This window comes from Mauremys mutica, chromosome 7, assembly GCF_020497125.1.
Source record: "Mauremys mutica isolate MM-2020 ecotype Southern chromosome 7, ASM2049712v1, whole genome shotgun sequence".
NCBI lineage: Eukaryota > Metazoa > Chordata > Testudines > Geoemydidae > Mauremys > Mauremys mutica.
The window spans coordinates 28,817,528-28,838,817 of record NC_059078.1 but is presented as its reverse complement, the minus strand read 5'-3'; the positions used below and the strand labels follow the sequence as shown (position 1 = coordinate 28,838,817).

Below are 21,290 nucleotides of genomic sequence, written 5' to 3'. Positions count from 1 at the left end.
GCTTTTTGTTTTGGTTTCGGTTTTTTTGCTTGTTTTATTAAATGTACATGCATGTACGCCATATGACCTCTGTGGGGCCTAATTAAATAGGAACAGGAGTTAAGATTGATGATGAGGAAAAGCAGAGCTCTCTCCCATTGCAAACAACAACTAGTTTAATGGAAATAATGTACTGGCTTTGTTTCCTTCCCCTAAGTGGACGTTTCATGACCATTACATCACAGAGAAAGTTTCACCAGATGAACTTCCAGTTTCTGTCCTGCAAATCTGCAGAAAACCGTGAAAGGATTAATACTACTTCTTTAAGCAAGCTAATCTGAAGGCACAAAAAATTAAACTTCACATTTACTAAAAGACTAATACCAGTGAGAACATGCCTATGCTACAATAGTGGAAATAAGTGAGGTAAAATTAGTTCATAAAAAAAAATTCAGCCTGTGCATTACTGAATTATGAACCACAACATCTGAAGATTTCAGTGACTAAGCAAACATCGAGCAGTCAAACATAACAAGCATTATCCATGATCCTTAATTACTGAAATCTAACTGTCGCTGAATAACAATATGCCATGAAACACTTTTTTCCCCCATCATACCACCAAATTACATTTCGTTTACCCCTAATTCCCTGCACATTCCAGCCCTAATCGTAGGTTAACTTTGGCATCATAGATATTCAAACTATTAGGCTGCGTGATAGAGACTGAAATCTTATATCTACAAAGTGGCATCATAAAATTGGTTAAATGAAACAAGTTAAGTGTCTTAGCTGAAGATGTAGTGGGGAGACAGTGCTTTGAATCTGACTTATGTTTCGGTCAGAGATCAAGGCCAACTCAAGGCTGTTCTTATGAGATTTCAGTCCAAAACCCTCGTGAATTCCGTGCCACACTCTCTGCACAAGAATGCAGTCCCCTTTCAGTTTTGGCTAAGGCCTGGACCCAAAACCAGAGAAGCTGCTGGAATCCAAATCTTAACTTTCTCCCCTCCCACCCTCAAAATTCAAAGGATCTTGGATTCAAGGTTCTGGTTTTGGCTCATCCCTGGTCCTACGCTCCAGATTGCTGGAGACACTTGACTATGATTTCCTTTGAGTCAGTAAAAGCTAAAATAGCAGCTTCTAGAATAAGACTCTTGTTTGTCAATCTGACCAGCTAATGGAGAATTACTTTAATTGGCTCTGCTGTGTCTAGTTCAGAATCTGTGTGGAGTCTTTGAACTAGAGCTGTTGGCACAGAGGCCGAGCATTCTTGGCTTCATGCTCTGCCACCTGTTCAATCTTTATATAGAGGAGCCAAGAAACCAGTCTTTTTTATTTATTCTCTGATTTAGCCTGGTCCTGGGCTGGTGCAGATCAGGCCTAGCCATCAGGCAGCCTCCCTCACGTTCTCCATACACATCCTGTACCAACTTGATCCTGGCAGAGCAAAGAAACAGGACTTATGTTTGCAACATGAGTTCTCTCAACTATTTGGGGAAGGGACTCTCTTTTGATCATCTTTGTACAGTGCTTAGCACAAAAGAATTCTGATGCATGACTGGAACTTCTAGGCAGGAAGGGCTGGAGGGTTGGGGCTCGCACGGGGGGGCCTCAGGCTGGTCCCATGCGGTGTCCCATTTTCCCTTAAGGAAAACATGGTCACCTTAAAGTTACATGAAGCAATATCTTGCTGGATTAGTTTATTAAATTATAGAGAATCTTATCAAAAAGGAATTTTTAAAAACCTACAGACAGGCAAGTGACAAATATAAGAGATTGTTAGGAAAGTAGTGGTGTAGCAGTCCACACTGTTCTTGCAGAAATTCTAAGATATTTAAATTTATTTATTTTTGTGCATGCTATTAGATAGTGAAGTATACGTCTGTGTTGGTTGAAATCAAAAACTATTTCTTTAATGAATATCAAAGTCCATTAACGATTATGGAGGGGGTGTAAATTTTTTTTAATTAAGCCTCCCTGTTAATTATTGAATTCCCGCACTCTTTATGGAGTCACCATGGAACCCTTTCAGAGTCTGTAACAAACCCATCTCTGCACCACCAAAGCCATGCTCCTCTCCAGGCCTGTGTGCAAAGACATTTGTGCTCCACCACCATCCATCTCACAGGGATTTCATTGCCAGGCTAGCAAGCTGTATAGTTGCTGTGGTGCTCAGTGGATGTGGCACTAACGCTCCTCACGCAAAAACTTAGATCTGGTCACAAGTCATTTACCAGCATCCCCCATACCAGGAGAGTCTTTCCCTCTTACTCATCTTTCGTTGTGCCTCCTGCCTACAAGTTATCTTTTAATATGAAGGCTGGTATTTTTATAAAGCGAGTTGCTGTTCAACAACTTAACCTTGGTGGAGGGGAACGTGGGTGGGTTACCGAGTTGAATAGCAATGAATGCACAGTCCCAGTCTTGCAACGGTCAGATGTTTATGCACAGGTGTAAGATCATTGATGTCAATAGATTATTCACATGTGCTACGGGACGCAGTGGCTTAAGTGTCTAAGACTGAGGACAAAGATTAGAATAAATATTCTCTTAAACCAGCTGAAGAAAATCATGGGTGAGAATGGAAACTTGATACCACATCAGAGTAGATTCCCCCTCGTTGCCCCACGATTCCTCTGCGAAAGATGTGACTAAGAAAACTAAAGGGCACGTTAGTCAATGATTCCTTACAACTTTCCAGCGTGCAGGTCATTCAATGGCAGATGAGCCCAACTATTTCTGTAATTTATGTAAAAATATGAATTCAGAGTTAGAAGGTTTCAGTTTTTAAAGCAAAAATGCACACCTCATTTAGGCAAGTTGACAGCCAACAGATGGCCACTTGAGGTTTTTATTTTAATAAAAATTTTTAAATAGTTTAATCCATCTCAGGCCAAATGTTATCAGCATTATTGTGAAATCTTCCACTCCATGCCCCCCTCTCTGTGCTCTATGGCCAGAGTTGTTTTTTCTTTTATCGGTGGGATGCACGAACTGCTGCTCAGTATGATTTTGTAGTCTATTTGTTCACAGAGCTGTGCGATGGAGCAGTCAGGGAACGGAAGACTAGCGGACTGGTCTCTGAAAGGGTTCAATGGATACAATTTCTGTTAAAAATTCTCTCGAGTCCTAAAAGAGAGACTGGAAAAAAAACAACTCAACTGCTGGATACATTAACAGGATTGTTTTCTCCTATCATTTTAATGGCCCTTCTTTGGAAAGAGAGACGAAGAGAATTCTAGCTGCAGATAACGTTTGCCGAGTGTCTTGACCCAGGAAAGAGAGCAGTATTTACAGCTCAATATGGGACCATTTTAGATCAGTGGATGGAGGGACCCAATTGGCCAGAAACTATCAAGGGGGCAGATAAAAGGACTACAAGCCTGCTCCAGCACTGAGTTACTCACTCCAGTTTAGGAACCCAGTCTAAATCAGAAGGCTCCTAAGGGCTGAAGCAGACAAATTCCAGTTTGGGAGTTTTGTATAACTCAGCATCATTTCAACCTGGGAGTGCCAGGATAGCTCAGAAATTCACTGTAACTTTGAAGTTTTGTACTGCTTAGAAGCTTGGCTTAGCCTGGGAGTTTAGTCCAGTTCAGGAGCTTGCTACAAACCAGAGAGCTAGATTTCAGTGAGAGCCCTCTCTTGTCTGAAGGAGGGGGATTTAGAAAGGTGCATTTCTTTCCTGTGAAGTTGATATTGGAATTTTATAAGTCAAATTAACATGCTTCCCCTGAGATCTTAGGCTAAACATCTTTAATAAAAAAAAAAAAGACTGTTTTGCTTTTCGCCCTCCCTTCACTGCATGTTTAAGTTTCTAACCTACAGCTCTCATGCTATGACTAGCCATGAGTGCAACTTGCCAGGAATATTTTTTAAATCTTACCACATCCATGAAAGACAGTGCATGGAGTTATTGTGCATGTTACACACTGGAAGGGGATAGGGAGGAAGAGAGTGTTTGGATATCAAAAGGGACATAACAAAGAAGGCAGAACAGAGAATGAAGATCCAAGACCACTACCAGGCTACAAATGTGCAGTTCAGCTAGCTGTTGCCAGCTCATTTTAGTCCTCCCAACACACTCTAGTTTGTATCCTACCTAGTATTATACTGCAACAAATGATCACATCCATAAACGCAAAGGAGTAGTGGTTGGTATGTTTAATGCATATTTTTACATATATTCTTAATTTCCCAAAAGAAATATGGAAAAAACATTAATGTAATTGTGTAGAATTGCTTTGTTTGCCAGAAAGATGCATGCTCTTGTCCTCCATTAGAAGTCAAGGGCAGTATAGGCTTTTATAGCAATTGATTGAGAGAAAAGCAAGTCTGTTTTACTGATGCAACACTTGCTTTGTCTGCAATGCAATTTCCAAGACAAAAAGAAGCATTGTTATGAAATGGAAGAAAAGCATGTTCAAATTCACGCAAAATGACAATTTTCCTTAATTCAGTAATGAAGAGCAAAAATAATGCAAACAAACATTTGGAATCAACATACTTTTACAAGATCTAGACATTACCAAATATTTCAACAAGGAATAAACCAGCATAGTTCTGCAGCACAATATAGTATGTCAACTCTGACTTTCATGTTTTTCTCCTACACCGTTCTATTTTAATAGACAAAATTGATTCAGCTTAGCAGACCCAGTTCAGCTGTATTAACTCCATCAAGTGCAGAGGTCAACTCTAAATGCTGCTTTGATCGAAAGATTTAAACAAACTGGAAAAGTCTTGCTAAAAGTTGCTTCATATGTCAAAATATCATAATTATAAGCCCCAAAGCATATGCCAGAAGAGCAAGGAATACATCCATTTCAAGGACATACTATAGCAACACTCATTTCACATTTTTTATGGAAATAAAAAGATTTAGTTCTCTGCATTTCTGAAATGGCAAACTGGCATTTGTTCCTTTTATTAAAGCTCTGTTTCATAAAGTGCAAGTAAGCTGTTGCTTTTGGCTAAAGCAAAAAAATGCCTCAACTGTCCTTGCATCATTACTACATGATGAATTCTAATGTATTTGAGATGCACAAAAACCGGTGATCAGCAGCCAGTGACAGAAACTGCTTACATTGAGGAATCACATCGTGCCAAGGCCATCAGTATACAAAGAGGTAATGAAAAGTCAAAATACAACAAAAAAAACCATTGTGTTTTGATATCTGTATACTATGTGTATTTTTAGTACAACAGATTAAAGTTTACTTGTATGTTTCTAGTAAAATCCATGAAGGTTAAAATTATTCAGAGTAAAGAAGGAACTAGTTCTAACCAATTGGTTTCCAGAACAGTTTGAACTAAAGCTGTTTTTCAGAATTCAAAGTATAGGATTAAAAATGAGTTTGCAGAAATTGTGTTAACTGTACATCTATTAACTGATTTAAGGTGTTGCAAGAAGAATACAGTTTAACACAGGGATGCTCCATTTCCTTTTGGCATCTTATTTAACCATTTTCTTACAGTAAAATGCTCAGAGCTAGACCTGTTAAGGAATTAGTTTATCTTGCTCAAAAGAAAAGTAAACTAACTCTGGCAGCCTGTTTGTTTTTCTTAAAAAGTCACAAGAGACTAAGGATCAAATACCTTTAAGAATGTATAATTTTCCATTTAAAAACAAATTTGGACATGGATCAAACTAAGTTTACAAAAAGTAGACAAAAATATGTTATTTGAGTCCATTTCTCTCTTATCCAGCTTCCCTGAGTTCCTGAATAAGTATTTTGTATCCCTCTATAGCACAAACAGCTGAAGAACAGATGGCATTAGGACTTCAGTTACTGTCTCCTTGGTAGCTTAATCCGTAACACGTGTCTCCCGACAACAATGGCTGTCAAAGGAGTCTTCCATTATTCCTATGAATAACCAGGATGCAAGAGGTACATTACGGTGTACAGTTCAGCACGCAATTGTTTATTGTAAGTCATGTCACCATGTATACACCATTTGTATTTTAAATCTGAACATATATACACCCAGACTATTTTTACATGACAAGCAGAGTTTGAGGGCACAATTCCATTGAGTTGTGCTTATTTGGAGCAAGTCAAATGACTGCTAGAGACCTAAATAGCCATTTAAAAAAGTCTGTAGTCCAAGTTCTTGATGAGTCAGACTTCAAAACATAGACCAATCCCTGGGGAGGCTTGTTAGTGGCTGTTTTTCTACAAAAGACACAAGGGCAGGAAGCAACAAAGTTCCCATGGCTTACGAGTGGAAGCAACAAGCCGCCTTAGGCTCCTGGAGAATGGTACAGGAGCGTCCCCTCCACCCCCCCTCCCCCCCCGAGCACTTCTGTGATGCTTCCTGGTGGGTACCCAGGATAGCGAAGCACCATGTTACCATCTGCCCTTAGTGTGAGGAAGCCTTGTCTGTGCCTACCTAGGGTCAGGTCTCCAATGCTATTGGCCACAGGCAACACAAGCTCTAGGCCTCACCAGGCCCGCTCTCTCTACAAGTTAGCAATAGGCACATTCCAGTCCTCTAGCTCTCCGAGTGTCTTCTCCCTGGAGGGTCCAGCCCCTGTTCCACTGAGCACTATCAGTGCTCACAGATCTGCTGCTCCCAAAGAAGCAATATACCCCAGCTTACCAGTTCCACCTCAAATCACCACTCTGCTTGACACACAGCACTTAGATATGTTTACAGTGAAAACAAGTGAAAGTTTATATAATAATGTATAAAGATTCCAGTAACAGCAAGCACAAGTATTGGAAACAAATGGTTACAAATAAAAGTAAAATCATAACACATTCTAGAACCTAGGCTTACTTAACTAGTTACTTTCCTGTCTTACAGAGCAATGCTCACCCAAAGTCCTTCCAGACAGATTTGGCTGTGATCTTCCATTCGTCAGACCACTCATGCCTCCCATGAGAAAAATCGTGGGTCTGTTTGCACCCTCCGATATATCAGACTCATTCTTTGATCTTAGTCATAACCATAACACCCCCCTGCTAGTTGTTTTTTCCTGTCTATTCCTTTCTTGTAGATTTTTGCAATCTCCTAATCAGCATCTGGCTCAGTATACAAATATGCTTAGCGTGAAAGACACAATGCACAACACACACAAACAAGAGAGAGAAGCCTCTCCTGCTTGCTGTCTGAAAGGAGACTGTCCAAGGTGTGTCATCGCCTGGTGAACTGCCTCACCTTGAAGGCCACAATTTCCAGTATAGAGACTCAACTCCTTAATCTTATCCATACATGCTTTTGCAGTGATTATGACCACTACTGAGCGACTGGCTCTCAATAGAGACCTCACATGCCACCCTTTAGTGAATGTGATTATGCATATATCTGACCCAGGGGATCCCTGTAAAACCCCATGCAGCCTCTCTGCCAGCTGGCACCAAGAGGTCGCTAGGTCACAGCTACTGAAGGGTCATGAGGCTTGGACTTCTTCCATGATGCAAACCAAAAGAGATTCACAGGAAGTGGGGAAGGAAAACCCCGTGATCCCTTCCAAGGTTTTTCCTTTGCCAATTTTCTCTCTCTAAGCACATCCTGAGGTCTGCAGGAAGAGATGATCTGCAAGAGCACAACCCAGGACCATCAGCAGGCCTTCCCCCACTTCCTGTGGATTTACAGATTTGTAGGAGGAGAAAATTCCCTCAAGCCCCCAAAAAACTCATACGCCCCTTTTCTGAGACTCAGCACCCCTGAACTCCCACAAGCCTTAAAGTCTGTTACTCACCATTAACCTATTTTGGTTCAGAGACCTGACTAGACTGAAAGTGGCACACAGGCCTATTTTATTCAGACTGCAGGGAGTCAGTTTCTCACGACTAGAAGACTGGGCCCCACCCCCTACCTCCAAAAATCCTAATGCTTCATGGGACTGTCTGCTTCTCCTCCCAAGAGTTACATGAGAGTTTAGCTCCGAGAGGCCCCAGGAGAGCTTCACAGTGCTCACCTGGGGGTGCAGGGAAGGACATTGCTATCTACGATACTCATATGGCTCCCCATTAGGGTAGTATCTGAGTTCCTCACAATCTTTAATATATTTATCCTAAACACCACCCCTGTAAGGTTGGGAAGTGCTATTATCCCCATTTCAGAGAGGGAGACTGAGGCACATGAACTAAGCAACATGCCCAAGGTCATAGAGGAAGGCTATGGTGGAGCTGAGACTTGAACCTAAGTCTCAAGCTAGTGCCTTAACCACTGGCCTCATCCTTCAAGGTGAGGCCGGACGAGACTTTTATGGTTTGCAGGAGTGAACACTGAAGAATCTATACTCCTTGGTAACCCCAAAGTAGGCTTAAGGACAATGTGGATACAAATTTTTAAATCAGATTTTTTTAAAATAAACCTTTTAAATACTAAATTTGAATGGACAACCTAGGTTAAGGCCCATATTTATCATAAAATAATTTACATTAAATACAAAAAACTTATATTAAGTAGTACATACCTGCTGCCAAGTTTTGAAGAAAGTCAAACCACTGAACTGGGAGAAGTCATTGGCTAATGAACTGAAATCAGAGCTTACTGAAATACTAAACCAGCTTTTGACAGCAGTAGCCTCTTCTGCAGGTGCAGAGAGAATATGCATTCCAGTCTATTCAGCTAGTTCCAGTTCAAAGACTAGTTCATTCTAAGCTAAGAAACCGAGTGGGATTTGAAAAAGCAGGAAATCTTATTTTCCTCTTCCAACATACTAATAAAATATAGGTGCAAGGGGAGGAGAACTATTAGTTCTAAAGCCTTGAAAGACATGATCACAAATAATCAGTTCAATTAACTACCAATAATAGAATAGAAGCAATACTTCCATTGCTTAATATATGTTTTAAAAGCAAAACATGTTTTGAGAAAATGTGCTGGATACATAATTTAAAAAAAATGCAGGTTTTGTGCTTTATTAATTGAATTTCCATCCAAATAAGGCTTGACACAAATCACAGGTAAAAAATTAATCTAGTGAATAAAAAAAATGCATCATTCACAATTTTCTACAATAACAAAACCAAAAAATTAAATTAAGAATCTGAATGAAATGTAAAAATGTAGATATATAGTGCATAATCCTGGCTAGCAAAAGGAAGCATCACTTTAGTGCAAAGTGATGTTTAGTTATAAATCAACACAATTTAATGGTTACCAATCACTGAGAATCAACCTCTTTCAGAATATAAAGTACATATGCAAAACACAAGGTTTCTTGCTTGCTCCTTTACATCACGATTTAAATTGCTTTGTCATCACCCCACCGTGCCCAAGGAGCAACAGGTTCATTTCGCCCCATAACTCACTCTCTGAGAGGTGGGTAGCAGCAGCAAGAGTGGACAGGATGTCCTACCTCTAACTCTGGAGGCCTCCAACCCATGTTGCAGCCATGTTTTGTCCAGACTTTGGTAGAGGCCCCCAGACATTAGGAGGTAGATAGGATGGAAGTCTCACACACATACCTGTTTAACCCTAGTATTCTTACAGAGCTGTATGCACTCCAAGCAGTGATGGGTCTACAACTCTAGCTTCACTTTTACCTCCAAACTTAGTATCTTGTTTTCCGTTTAATAACTAACTCCGCATTCCTGGATGGACACTTCAGTATTCTCCACACACCAACAGACTGAACTACTCACATTTCAGAGCACTGAAGCTCTCTCCTTCAGCAGGGCTGCCCAGCATCACATCCCGCCTGACAGTCAAGCATTTGGCAGCTATGTCTATACTCCCACAGCCCAGCTCAGATGTCACCCATCTGCATTTCCCTGCAGTTCTGCTTTTTTGGATGCTAGAAGCTACTGGCACCTACCGAGCAGGCAACCAGGCAGCCTGCTCCCGCTAATGCCAGGAAGGAGTAGTCCAGAGATGCCAATGGCAGCTGGAGAGAAAGGGGTTGGTGCCTGGAGAAGATGGTGACACCCTCTGCCCCTCTCCCAATACCAGCCCCAAGTTGCCACCCACTGATCCCTGTGAAGGCAGCTACACCAGGCTTTCCCCACCCACAACCCCTGAGTGAGCAGTCAACTGCACCCCAGGAGCTCTACCATTCCCTCCAGTAGCACCCAGGACCCACCAGATCATCCCAGAGTCCCTGCATTTACTGCCCCCCTCCACCCAATGCAGCAGCTTCACCCAGTCTCAGAGCTCCCTAACCTCCAGTTGTTCCAGTAGCTACTCATCCAGTTACACCCCAGACTGACCCTCTCACCCCCTTTAAATAGCTATCCTAGCCCAAGCTACCAAGTTTCGTTCCCATGTCCCATCCTCACCGCTGCTCGAGGAAGAGCATATTGACATAAGCTTAAGGTCACATGCAGATTTGAAAATATGCAAATTAGCACATTAAATATTTGCATAAAAGTTTACATGGAGTAGAACAAACCTTGCAGCTATGCTTTAGACTTAAAAATGTTTCTCTACCAACTATGGACAAGACATGAGCAAAGGGGGCAGAGTTCATTGCAGACAAAATTGTAGTAATTTTCACCCATTTTCCTCTTATCCATATTTCACCAGACTAAATCTCAGATACATCCACAGTGTATATTTTTACTAGACAAATATATAGCTGTATGTAGTGGTGTTGTAATCACATCAGTCCCCGGATATTAGAGAGACAAGGAAGGCGAGAGACGAGATTTCGAGCTACACAGAGCTCTTCCTCAGGTCTGGGAAAGGTACTCCGTGTCACAGCTCAATACAATACAAGGTTGAACAGATAGTTTAGAATAAAAGTAGCTAGTACATATTCTAAGGGACCATGCAAAGTGAAGTGGACCGTTTATACCCTTCTGGTCGTAAGATAAAAAGGGGGGTTAGTGGGCTACAGATTGTTGTAATCAGCCATAAATCCAGGGTCTCTATTAAGCCCACGAATTTTAGTGTCTAGCAAAGTTATGAATTTAAGTTTCCAGCTCAATCACTCTCTCTATATCTAGCTGTTTAAAATATATAAAATTCGTTTTGCACTTGAAAAAAAAAACAAGTCAAATTTAATTAAATTTGAAGTAAGTAACTGAGATTTGGCTCAGCTCTACTTGCTATGGGTTTCAATTTAAATGCTTCTCAAATCCAGCAATGACAATCTAATTTATTGGTATTTTAGGGCCACATTTTACCTAGCTTTCTAATGGCACTGACAGCTATGCCATCATGTGAACACTTTATGCTGTACAGGTTTGAGTGTTTTCATATTAAATACAATTTAGACTTATTTCTTTCAAAAATGAAGTTCCATTAAATTAACTAACAATCAGAACTTAATAGAAACCACCATTTCAAGAGTTATCTTGAAGTTCAGATAAAGCTAGTCTGGTTGAAAGTCACTAATGTTATTGAGAAAGTCTATATTAAGACTTAGAAACGCAAGATGCAAGTTACCCTACCTTCCACTAAGAACATTTTCTAAACTAGTTCTGCTAATTAAGACTATGAAGTCATTTAAATTGATAATTAGTGTATTAGCCTATTAAGTATCTACAGCCTTTTCCCCGAGTCAATAAATGAAATAGTTGTCAGCCTTTATGAGCTGTACGAACACCAAGCTAATGCAACAATGAAAAACTATTCTATTCAGAATAGACAGTTACATTATCTGAAAGGTGGTTGAAGTGCAACTGTTTGTTGAGTTATATCTGTGGCTGCTCGTTAATTGGAGATATCATAAACACACCTTCAATGATATACAAACAAGAATTACCTTGCAGCTATTAAAGTTGCCCATTCAGTGACCTCCTCCCTTGAATAGGACTCCTCACAAACACAAGATTCCACACACATGATCACCTTGCAGGATCAAGGCCTTCGTTAGCATTTGGAAGACTAATTGGAACACTGACATTTCGTTGCATGTATTGAACTTTTTTCCTCTTACATTTTAATAATTCAAGAGTGGTCCCATTTAGCATCATGCTGAATATTTTCTACTGCTCAGCATTAAATGTAAACCCTATGTCTTCCTTTCATTAAAAAGTAAGAAGTTGGTATTAATACATGATTGTTGTAGGTGATTTGTTCCATTTAAGTAATTTTCAGTTTCCAAATTGTAAGATGAGCTTTAAAGATAAATATCACCCTTGGAAACAAAGATTAGCAAATGCACATGGATCCAGAGTTAATGCTTTGAATTAATATCTTAAACCTAATCTCATGTGTAACAGTAGAATATTGAAAAAAAAAAACCACAATATTAAAATCAGTCAGTCATCAGCTAACCTGGCAAGAGCTTCTTATGCAAAGAATATATCAAAGGAGTACAAATGTATAAATTAAAGAAAATCAACACTGCTGGTGCTTATAGTTCTTTAATTCAGACTAATACCCTAAAAGAAAAGTCATGGCAACATGAATCACCTGAGCTGTGTTTCTAATCATAGAATCTCAGGGTTGGAAGGGACCTCAGGAGGTCATCTAGTCCAACCCCCTGCTCAAAGCAGGACCAAACCCAACTAAATCATCCCAGCCAGGGCTTTGTCAAGCCTGACCTTAAAAACCTCTAAGGAAGGAGATTCCACTACCTCCCTAGGTAACCCATTCTTGACATAATCAAGTCAATTATTTCAGTAAGGCATGTATCAACCTTTAGAACATATCCAATGCAGTCCAAACACATTGGTGGGCATCTGACTGGTCCAAAAACCAAACAAACAAAAAACCAACTGGTGAAATATTTTAAAGCACTAGTTTATTAGAACAGTGACATAAAAGAATAAGACTTCATGCTCACAAATAGGCTTAGCCTTTGATAGATCCTAATGCCTAATTACACAAAGCAGTGTACTTATCTGAACTATTTCTGCTCAGAAAATGCAATAACACAATTAAATGAGAAACATTTAAATGCTAAAAAGTAATTCTAAGGTATTCCAGACTGAACAGCCACAGAAAAAAGAAAAATGAAATTAAAACACACAGCAACTATCAAAGAAGAAAGTAATTTTTAAATGCACTTATGATAATTAGGCCAACTCTTAAAGCAGCTTAATGGCTGCGAATCTCTTCTCTGTGTTGGGGGTGGAGGTTTAATGATTGAACCCTCTTCTCCCACTCCCTTCTGAATTAATTTCTGTATATCTGTCTAGTCAGTTTAGATTGTAAACTCTTTGGGGCTGGTACATTCTTTTATCTTGTTTAATATGCTTTGTAAACAACCATGTGCTTTGTATATCAGGCCAAAACATACATACAATGTTTGTTCTAGAAAATTCCAGCCAATCAAGATGTTCAACTTGCAATTAATTTACCTTTTCCCCCACAAGAGGTATTACCATGTAGTAAAGTGAGTGATCACAACATTTAAGTAGGCTTGCTACAGATGGCACCATGATGCAACCAAAATGGTAGGTTTTGACACCTACAGTAGGGCATTATTGCTGGAATATTTGGTAGTCAACTGACATCTGATCAGCTTGCCAAGCCTGTTAGTGGACTTTTTGATATAGGTACAGGAGATCTTCAAAATGTAATTAAGAGGGGGGAGTCAAAATGTAAGATTTTGGCCTTGGACAACCATTTTAAGTGGGAGGGGGGTGCTTTAATAATGTTCACTGGTGATAAGGAGCCACTTCTCTGATCCTTTCATCTTTGAAAGAAGGACAAGCAAAAGATGTCCTCTTTCCCTACTCATTTTGCAACAGTGGCACAACTAACAAAAAAGCTCTAAATAGAAACCTCAGTGATCAGAATCAAAATAGGAACTGAAGAGCTCTAGTAAGGACTACTCAGTGATGTAGTTCTGTACACGGCCTCCCCCAGAATTTTTCTACAGTCCCAAAAAGGGGCTTAGATTTTCAAGCTCGTCGGCACACATCTATCCAAAAAGAATGTTAACCTGCATATTGGCAAACTGTAACATTCCTTGCTCATGAACTGAGATTCTAGTTAGAAGGCACAGCATTTTGAAATATGGCTATTCTGAATTCTCAGTATACAGCTGCAATGTGCCACCATTTAACTAGAGGAGGGCAAAAACAAGAAACTGAACCCTTTCAAACTTCAGCAAGCACACAAATACCATTGCCAATACTTAAGTTCCAGGCTAGATTCAACATAGTAAAGAAATCTATTTTCTAAGATTTGGCTAAAATCTTAATATCTTGCTCAGACAAACTGAAACCCTAGTTTCAATTCAACTTTTAACCTGAATCTATCCAGGATTCCAATTCTGCATCTTTAGCCCATCTCTTCAATCATAGTTACATTACAAAATAAATATATAATTCTTTGGATTTAAAGGTTAGTTGAAATCAGCTTCTTGAAAAAACATTTCCAGTGGTGTAGTATAGAGAGATCTCAAAAATGGCTTGCAAAGATTTCATCTAGATTAAAAAAACAAAAAAACATGATTGGACTGAAAAAAAGCTGAGCAAGGACAAAGGAGTGATGGCTGCTTGGAAACTCAATCTATGAGAAGATAAATTGAAATATATTAGGGGTACATGCTTAGAAAAATCAAGTTAGACATTAAGAGTATCATTTACTGCATCACTTTGCCAAAGTAGAACTTTTCTCTTTCCTACTTTATCTTCATTGAAAGGTAATCAAGTTACATATAGCAGAAGTGTTCCATTGGCTCTCATTCTTTAAGCTTCATGTATAATTGTGATATGATCATACCTTTAAAAACCTCCCGATATTTATGATTTTGACTGTATGTATTGTAACCAAGATTGAAGAAGCACGACTGATCAGCATGGAAATGTAGGTATCTCACTGGAAAAAAAAGACAAGTATACGTGTGCACTTCCCCTAAAAAAAAAAAAAATCTACAGATGTAACATTCAAAATTCAGCAATGTAAAAATTGCTTTCTGCGGTATGAAAATATCAAGATAGACATTTTATGTTTCAACTGTAGAGTAATGACAGTTTTGTATGAGTCCTTTGCCGCTTGCAACTGACCATGTTTCTATAGAGAAGTAAAAACAGAACCAAGTATAATTGATAAGGTAAACGTAGAAATGTTCAAAATGTTGTAAATAAGCATGATTACTTAGAAATGTCGGCCTTAGACAAACTGCATGTAACTCAGGATTATAAAAGTAATACATAACTCCATCAATGTATAATGCTAGCTATTTGCTTCTCTTGCAAATAAAGGCCGAGAACATAGGCCTGACACTAAAAAAAAAATATATATCTAACAAAACCCTGCAGTCACCACTCAGTTACACTTCATTAATCCAAAACAAGTTTCAAAAGTAACTTGAAAAGCTGAAATACCATCTCCTGGAAGCTGACCCTCCTCCAACATTACCGTCAAATCTATACAACTAATTGACACTGATTTGTTAGAAGTGGCAACCAGAAATACCCTGATGAATTCTTATCACTTTTCCTGTATTTGTCTAGTCCAAAAATTAGACCTCTCAATTATAGAAAGAAGTCTGTGGAAAATGGTGAAACAATGTTTAGTGGCTCCATCAGGTTTGAAAGGAGCGGTACCTCTGGTTTATAATGGAAGGCAAAGTAATGATTACAAATCATTCTTCCATAAAAGACATTTTGAGCTATACAGGTAATCTGGTTTTTAACCCTTTTAACACCTTCTCCACAAAGGAGCACATTCAAGATCTCCTACCCAAATAAAATGAGGGGTAAAAACAGACTAGTGAAATTTCAGTGTAGCTTACTGTACCCAATTGTAAAGATTCATGGAGGATTTAGACTACCAGAAGATTACAATTTGTAAAGTATCTATTTTCGGACATAATGATCTTTCTAAGCGGCTATGGATAGTCAACCAATTATTGATTTTAATATTACTCTAATAAAGCAGAGTTAAAGCAAAGTTGACAGTAAAATGAATTCCAAACTCCTGTGACTGTTCTGTTGTGACAGAATTTGCACAACAGGGGCCACAATAAGATTGTCAGATGATACTGGCCTTTCATTATATCCAAACATTCACTTAAAGAGAACATCTAGAAAATATTTTTAAATGAACCTTTAGTTATTAGAATAAAAACTTACACACCCTAATATTTTGTACCCTCCAACCTAACCCAAACTGGAATGACAAAGCCGGCTTGGTATGATGATTTCTCTTTTCCTCCCAGCAGCATGTAGCTTGACAAATTCTCCAATTGTCAATTATGCAGCTTCTCCCCTGTTTCTCGTACAGTCTCCCACATGCTACTGGGACCTTTTCTATCTTGCCTTTTTTCCTACTTCTCTTGCTGCAATATACCACAATACTGGATCTGCAGCCCTTTAAAAAACCCAGCAATACAAGTAAAGCAAGTTGCTTTTGTTTCACTGGCTCTTAACAGGAGAAATTCAAGTGAAATATCGAGATAAGTATTCCCTACACTTTTAATTAGACAATATGGGGTTGCAATGGATTACAAGATACCATACAATAAAATCACCCAAAGTGGCAAGGCTGTATGTCCACTTGTCTGCCTATCACAGGCGACAAAGGAGAGTTTACATTGATTTTCAGAATCAGGGCTTCCGTTCTTTCCTTTACTAATTGTACTTAGACACTATGATAGCAGGAGGATTGATCCTGTATTCAGTGGGAGTTTTGGGTGCACAAGGAATGCAGGATTAGTGCCATGGCTCAATTTGAGGTACAGATGTCAGTGCCCCAACAAAATCTATATAACACAACCTAGTTTAAGAGGTAGTCTAGAAAGAAGATCTTACTAAAAGAAAAAAACCTAAGGACCAAAAAAGTCACAACAGCTTAGGTCTCATGTCAATGTATGTTAATAACCTAGGTCTGGAAACAGATACCAAAACTTCATAAAAAAAAACGAGGTACATCATGTTGCAATTTGTATAACCCACACTGTCTGTGGTGCATATACATTTGTATGAAAAATATAAAGAATTACAGGAATAGTTAAAAGCATGAAGTGTCCATGCCCAGAAACTGAAGAGTCTCAGGACTTTAATTAGTTGTATTAACGTACTATTTCACCCTACAGGGCTCAAAGGCTTTTAAAAAAAAGAGAGAGATACTAGAGAGGGAAAAAAACTTCAGTTGCTTTTATTCTAAAAGACATCTGAATCCACAAATGTTTGACTTTGCTGAAAGATTAATTCAGATATGGCCAAAAATATATAAGCCATGTTTGATTAGAAAGTGCTTCCCAAATTTCAATTCAGAATGAGTTTGTGACAGCTTAATAACCCTTTCAAAATAGGAGGTTTCAGTGGGAAGAGACCCTAGACCTCCAACCCCTGTGTTTAGATTTGTAAAGGAAGTAAATCTATTTTCTGCAATTGTATTTTAAGATCTTTTATGTATTTTTTAAGTTATAGCTAGACTCCTGCTAAATCAAGTTACAGATGTCTCAAGTGTCAGTTTGAGTGACATAAAACTACCCCCTGAAGCCTCTTCTGACAATCTCTGGGCAGTCAAGGGAAGAACTCCTGACCTTCTCATCAGTCGCATCCTTAGCCCATTACATTGCCAGAAATTTCAGTGATCAAGCCCAGTGCTCAGGGGATTAAGGCAGGAGCCTACATAAGGTGGCAGATTCTGAGCCAATGAAAACCTCCTGCTATAGTTAGACGCAGGAGGATCAGCAATGGGGACTCTAAAGGCTGCGTTTGCAGGTCTGTAGATGGCACAGGCTGTGTCCTTAGTTGTCAGGACGGCTCAGAGCAGGGAGGTGGCCAGGACCAGCCCAGCTTACCTGAAGTTCACACCAAGCGACTTCCACCCAGGTCTCCGTGTCCAGCCCCTTGTAGACCGTTTTGAAGGACCCCCTGCCCAGCTCGATGTCAAACTTCAGGAACCGGCCATCGGGCGAGGTGGAAACGGCTTTCATGTCGGCCTCCTCCTCCTCGGGCTCCTCCTTCTTGGACTTGCTCTGGTCTTTGTCCGACGGCTCTTTCCTCTCCGCATCCCTGCCCGGCTCCTTCTGCTCCTCGGCCGCGGCCGGCACTCCGGGGGCGGCCCCTTTGGGCTCGCCCGCGGGCTCGGCCGCAGGGGGCTCAAGCTCGGCCTCCCCGTGCCGCTCCTTGGCCCTCTCCGCAATGATCCGCCTGGTTTTGGAGAGCAGGACGATCCTGCGCGGCTCAGCCTCGGAGAGCTCGAGAGGCGGCTCCTCCTGGTCCGAGTCCACCACGCTCCTCCGCAGGAACCGCAGGTGGCCGGCTCTGGGCTCCCTGGCGCCGGGCCCGCGGGGAGGGAGGCCAGGGGCCGGGCCCCTCTCCGGCACCGCAGCGGTCTCCATGCCCGCCCCGCTCCGGCTGCCGAGCCCACCGACGGCCGCACTCCCGTCCGCTGGCGGGGGCCGGGCAGCAGCTGGAGACGCGCCGCCTCCCCCCCGCGGAGGTGCCGAGCTGGCAGCGCACCCAGTTTCCATTAGCGCCGAGGTTCCGGCTCCTGCCGCCGCCGCCGCTGTCCCCGGAGCGGGGGAGTCACCATGGTCCGTCCGCGTGCGGGGCCCCGGCCCGGTCACCTGCGGGGCAGAGCGCAGCGCACTGACGCACCAGCGTCCCGAGCCCACGCCGCGAGCGCCGGCTCTGGGGAAACCCGCTCACCCCACGCGCGCGCCCCCCTTCTCCCGCTACCCCCTTCCACCCCCAGCCTGCAGCACCGCCCTCGCAGCCGGCTGGCCCCTTTCCCCAGCCACGCGGCCCCTCCTCCTCCTCGCCTGGGACTCCACGCGCACTGCACCCCCCACGCAGCTCCCCTCCGCGGACTTGCCCCCTTTCCTTCCCCCGCCCGCCCGCCCGCCCGCGGTGGCTCACTCGTCAGCGATGCTGCAGGCAGAGAGCGCCTCGCCGCAAAGCCATATTGGGACTCCACAGAGCTAGAGGGTGCTGGGCTGGAGCAGAGGCCAATACCGCCGAACCAGCCCACGAGAGTCTCGCCAGCCCTGCCCACAGAGGCCGCGACTGCCGCAGCAGTCGGGGCGCGGGGGTTCGTGCCGTTAATCCTGCGCCTTGGCTGGGGGTGAGGGGGGGCGCATGCATGGCACAAGCACCGCATCTGCAGCGGGGGGAGGGGGGACATTAACTAGGAGGCGGCGGCGGCTGCCTGCAAGCTGGGTCCGCACGTTCCCGGCGTGCCGAATGCGCCAGCCGAGTGCAGGTGCCCCAGCCGCACAATGGAGCTGCTGCCTCACCTGCGGGGCGGGCCCAACCCCCCCGTCGCTGCCCAGCCGGCTACTCACCTGCCAACGGGGAGCCGCCCCTCCTCGCAGCCATGGAAAGGGACCGGGCGCGCCCGGCCGCAGGGCTCCGGCTCCAGTAGCCTAGCACCGCCGCCGCCCCCTCTTCGCAGCCCGGGCGCTGCAGCCCTCGCCTCCCTGCAGCCGCTGCCTCGAGCCTCCACCTGCCCAGCGCAGCCTGGGGCCGGCTGGCCCTGATCCCAGCTAACAATCCCCGTCGGGGGGGGGAAGGTTACAGAGCCGCCCTAGCAGCCTACGCCCCCTCCACTCCTAAGCGGCTGCAGCAGCAGGCGGCCGCCCCTAGCCCAGCCGCCCGGCGCTTTTGTCAATGGGCCTCGCTCTCCGCTGAGCAGCCCGAGCCCCGGGCGCCTCCGCCAGCCAATGAGGAGGGCCGGGGGCGTGGGTCGCCGGCTAGACCCGCCTCGGGGAACAATGGGCGGGCGCGCGTGCGTCTGCCCGGCCCCAGCCGGCTTCACCCCCGGCTCCTGGGGCGGCCGCGAGCAGCACGTGTCCAGCCACCCGGGGAGAAGCGACGCCCAGGGAAGCTGCGGCTCTGCCGGGTGTCCTTGTCCTGAGCGTGGGGGGAGCGAACGTCGGGCGTTGAGGGGCAGGGAGGATCAGTTTGGGGGGGTGGCGGCGGGGATGCGGGGGACGCTGAGGAGCAGGTGCGGGGCATAAAGGAATAGGTCGGAGGTAAGGGATGGAGGATTAACTTCGGGGGTGCCGGAGCAGGGGGGGGTGCCCAAGGGGGCGGGGGAGCAGAGGGAAGAGGGGAGCAGGCTCGAAGGAGCAGATGGAGAAGCCCATCAAAGCATATTCAGGGAAGCATCCTACTCCTAGAGGTAGTTGGGACTTGCTGCAGAGTGTGCACAGCATGATGCTCCCAACCACCCACTAGCCGCCTCTAGGGACAATGAATTTTTTCTCTCCTGGCTGAGCCTGTTAGATGTAAGTCTCAAACCACTTGCAGCTTCCCCCGCTCCTAAAAAACCCAACCAACCACCAAAGAATCGGCTGGTGAACTGCTGTGCCCCCTATGAAATAATCAGCATAATGGAAATAAAAGAGGCTGTAGTGCCAGGGAGGGTGGAAGAACAGATGAGCACTTTTGTTACATTGCACTGCAATGTGTGGATGACGGTAGAATTACAAACACCTGCTGCCTAGAGTGGTGGGCTTCCCCCTCTCGCTGGAAGAGTAGCAATTATTTTTATTTAGATGAAGTAGAGATGAGGCCCCCAGTCACTGGACTAGGACTCCACAGCGGCAGGTCTGTATAAACATGAAGAAAGGGGCCCTGTATCCAGAGCCAGACTTTGGGTATGGGATGGCAAATCGTGGCAACTGTTCCAGGCCCCGTGCTTTAGCGTGTGTTGTGCAGGGGGCGCTAGGCCAGCTCGGGGGGAGTAGAGATAGAGGTGCCTGGGGGGCCAGGCCAGACCAGGGGGATGGGGTTAGGGGGCCAGGCCGTCCCAGGTGGCTAGTAGGGGACCCGAGGCCGGCAGCAACGGTCAGGCCTGCACTCAGCGACAGGAAGCGTGTGTTGTATTTCTTTTGGGGGCTCAGGCTCAGCCTCCAGCAGTAACCCAGCCCGCCCACAGCCACATCAGCCACCTCCTGCCGCCAGCACACACCAGCGCCAGGCTCACCCCATCCATTGCCCTTCCGCCCCAGACCCCTCCCCTTTCTGGGACCCCCTAACACAGGGGACCCCCTTGCCCCTAGGACAGGTGCCACCCTGTGACTCTGCATTGTCTCTCACCCCCCAGCACTAGTGTCCCCTCCCCACACCAGATTTCACCTGTATAAAAAATGTTAAGGGGGGGCCATACAGGTTGATTTGTCCCAGGCCCTGCACTCTGGTGTATAATTGAGACACAGACGAGAGACCATAACACCCCTCCAGGTCTATTTACCATTATTTGAGCTGCATCAAGTCTAAAAAAGAATTAGGAATAAAATGAGAGTTCATGGAAGGGATAGATAATGGGATAGAGAGTCTTTCTGCTCAAAGCTGCTACTTTGAATTTCCCCACGTCAAAAATGACTGAAAGCTCTACGTGCTGTTGGCAAGTCAGAAGCAACTGTAAACTAAGTTGGTGTTCTCAGTCCTCATGAATAATGTCCACATCACATAACTAGGTCACTACTCCTGACAGGGGTAGTGGCAGGAGAGATACAAAGCCCTGAACAAGAGCTGAAGTCTAAACTC

General features: G+C 43.7%; 1 protein-coding gene across 12 annotated transcripts in view; it reads right to left on the bottom strand.

Annotated features, from left to right (window-relative positions):
• WNK2 (WNK lysine deficient protein kinase 2) overlaps positions 1-19,361 on the bottom strand; it is a 172,406-nt gene extending 153,045 nt beyond the window's left edge. For 7 of the 12 annotated variants that reach the window (XM_045024206.1, XM_045024205.1, XM_045024203.1 and 4 more), the window contains exons 1-2: positions 19,082-19,359; positions 17,594-18,364 (exon numbers count right to left, since the gene is read on the bottom strand). In XM_045024206.1, coding sequence (XP_044880141.1) covers positions 17,594-18,268 — 675 coding nt within the window. In that variant the 5' untranslated portion in view covers positions 18,269-18,364; positions 19,082-19,359. Of the gene's footprint in view, positions 1-17,593; positions 18,365-19,081 lie in introns of all 12 variants that reach the window. The other 5 variants (XM_045024212.1, XM_045024211.1, XM_045024204.1 and 2 more) reach the window with 3 other exon arrangements.
• Positions 19,362-21,290: the final 1,929 nt, after the last annotated feature.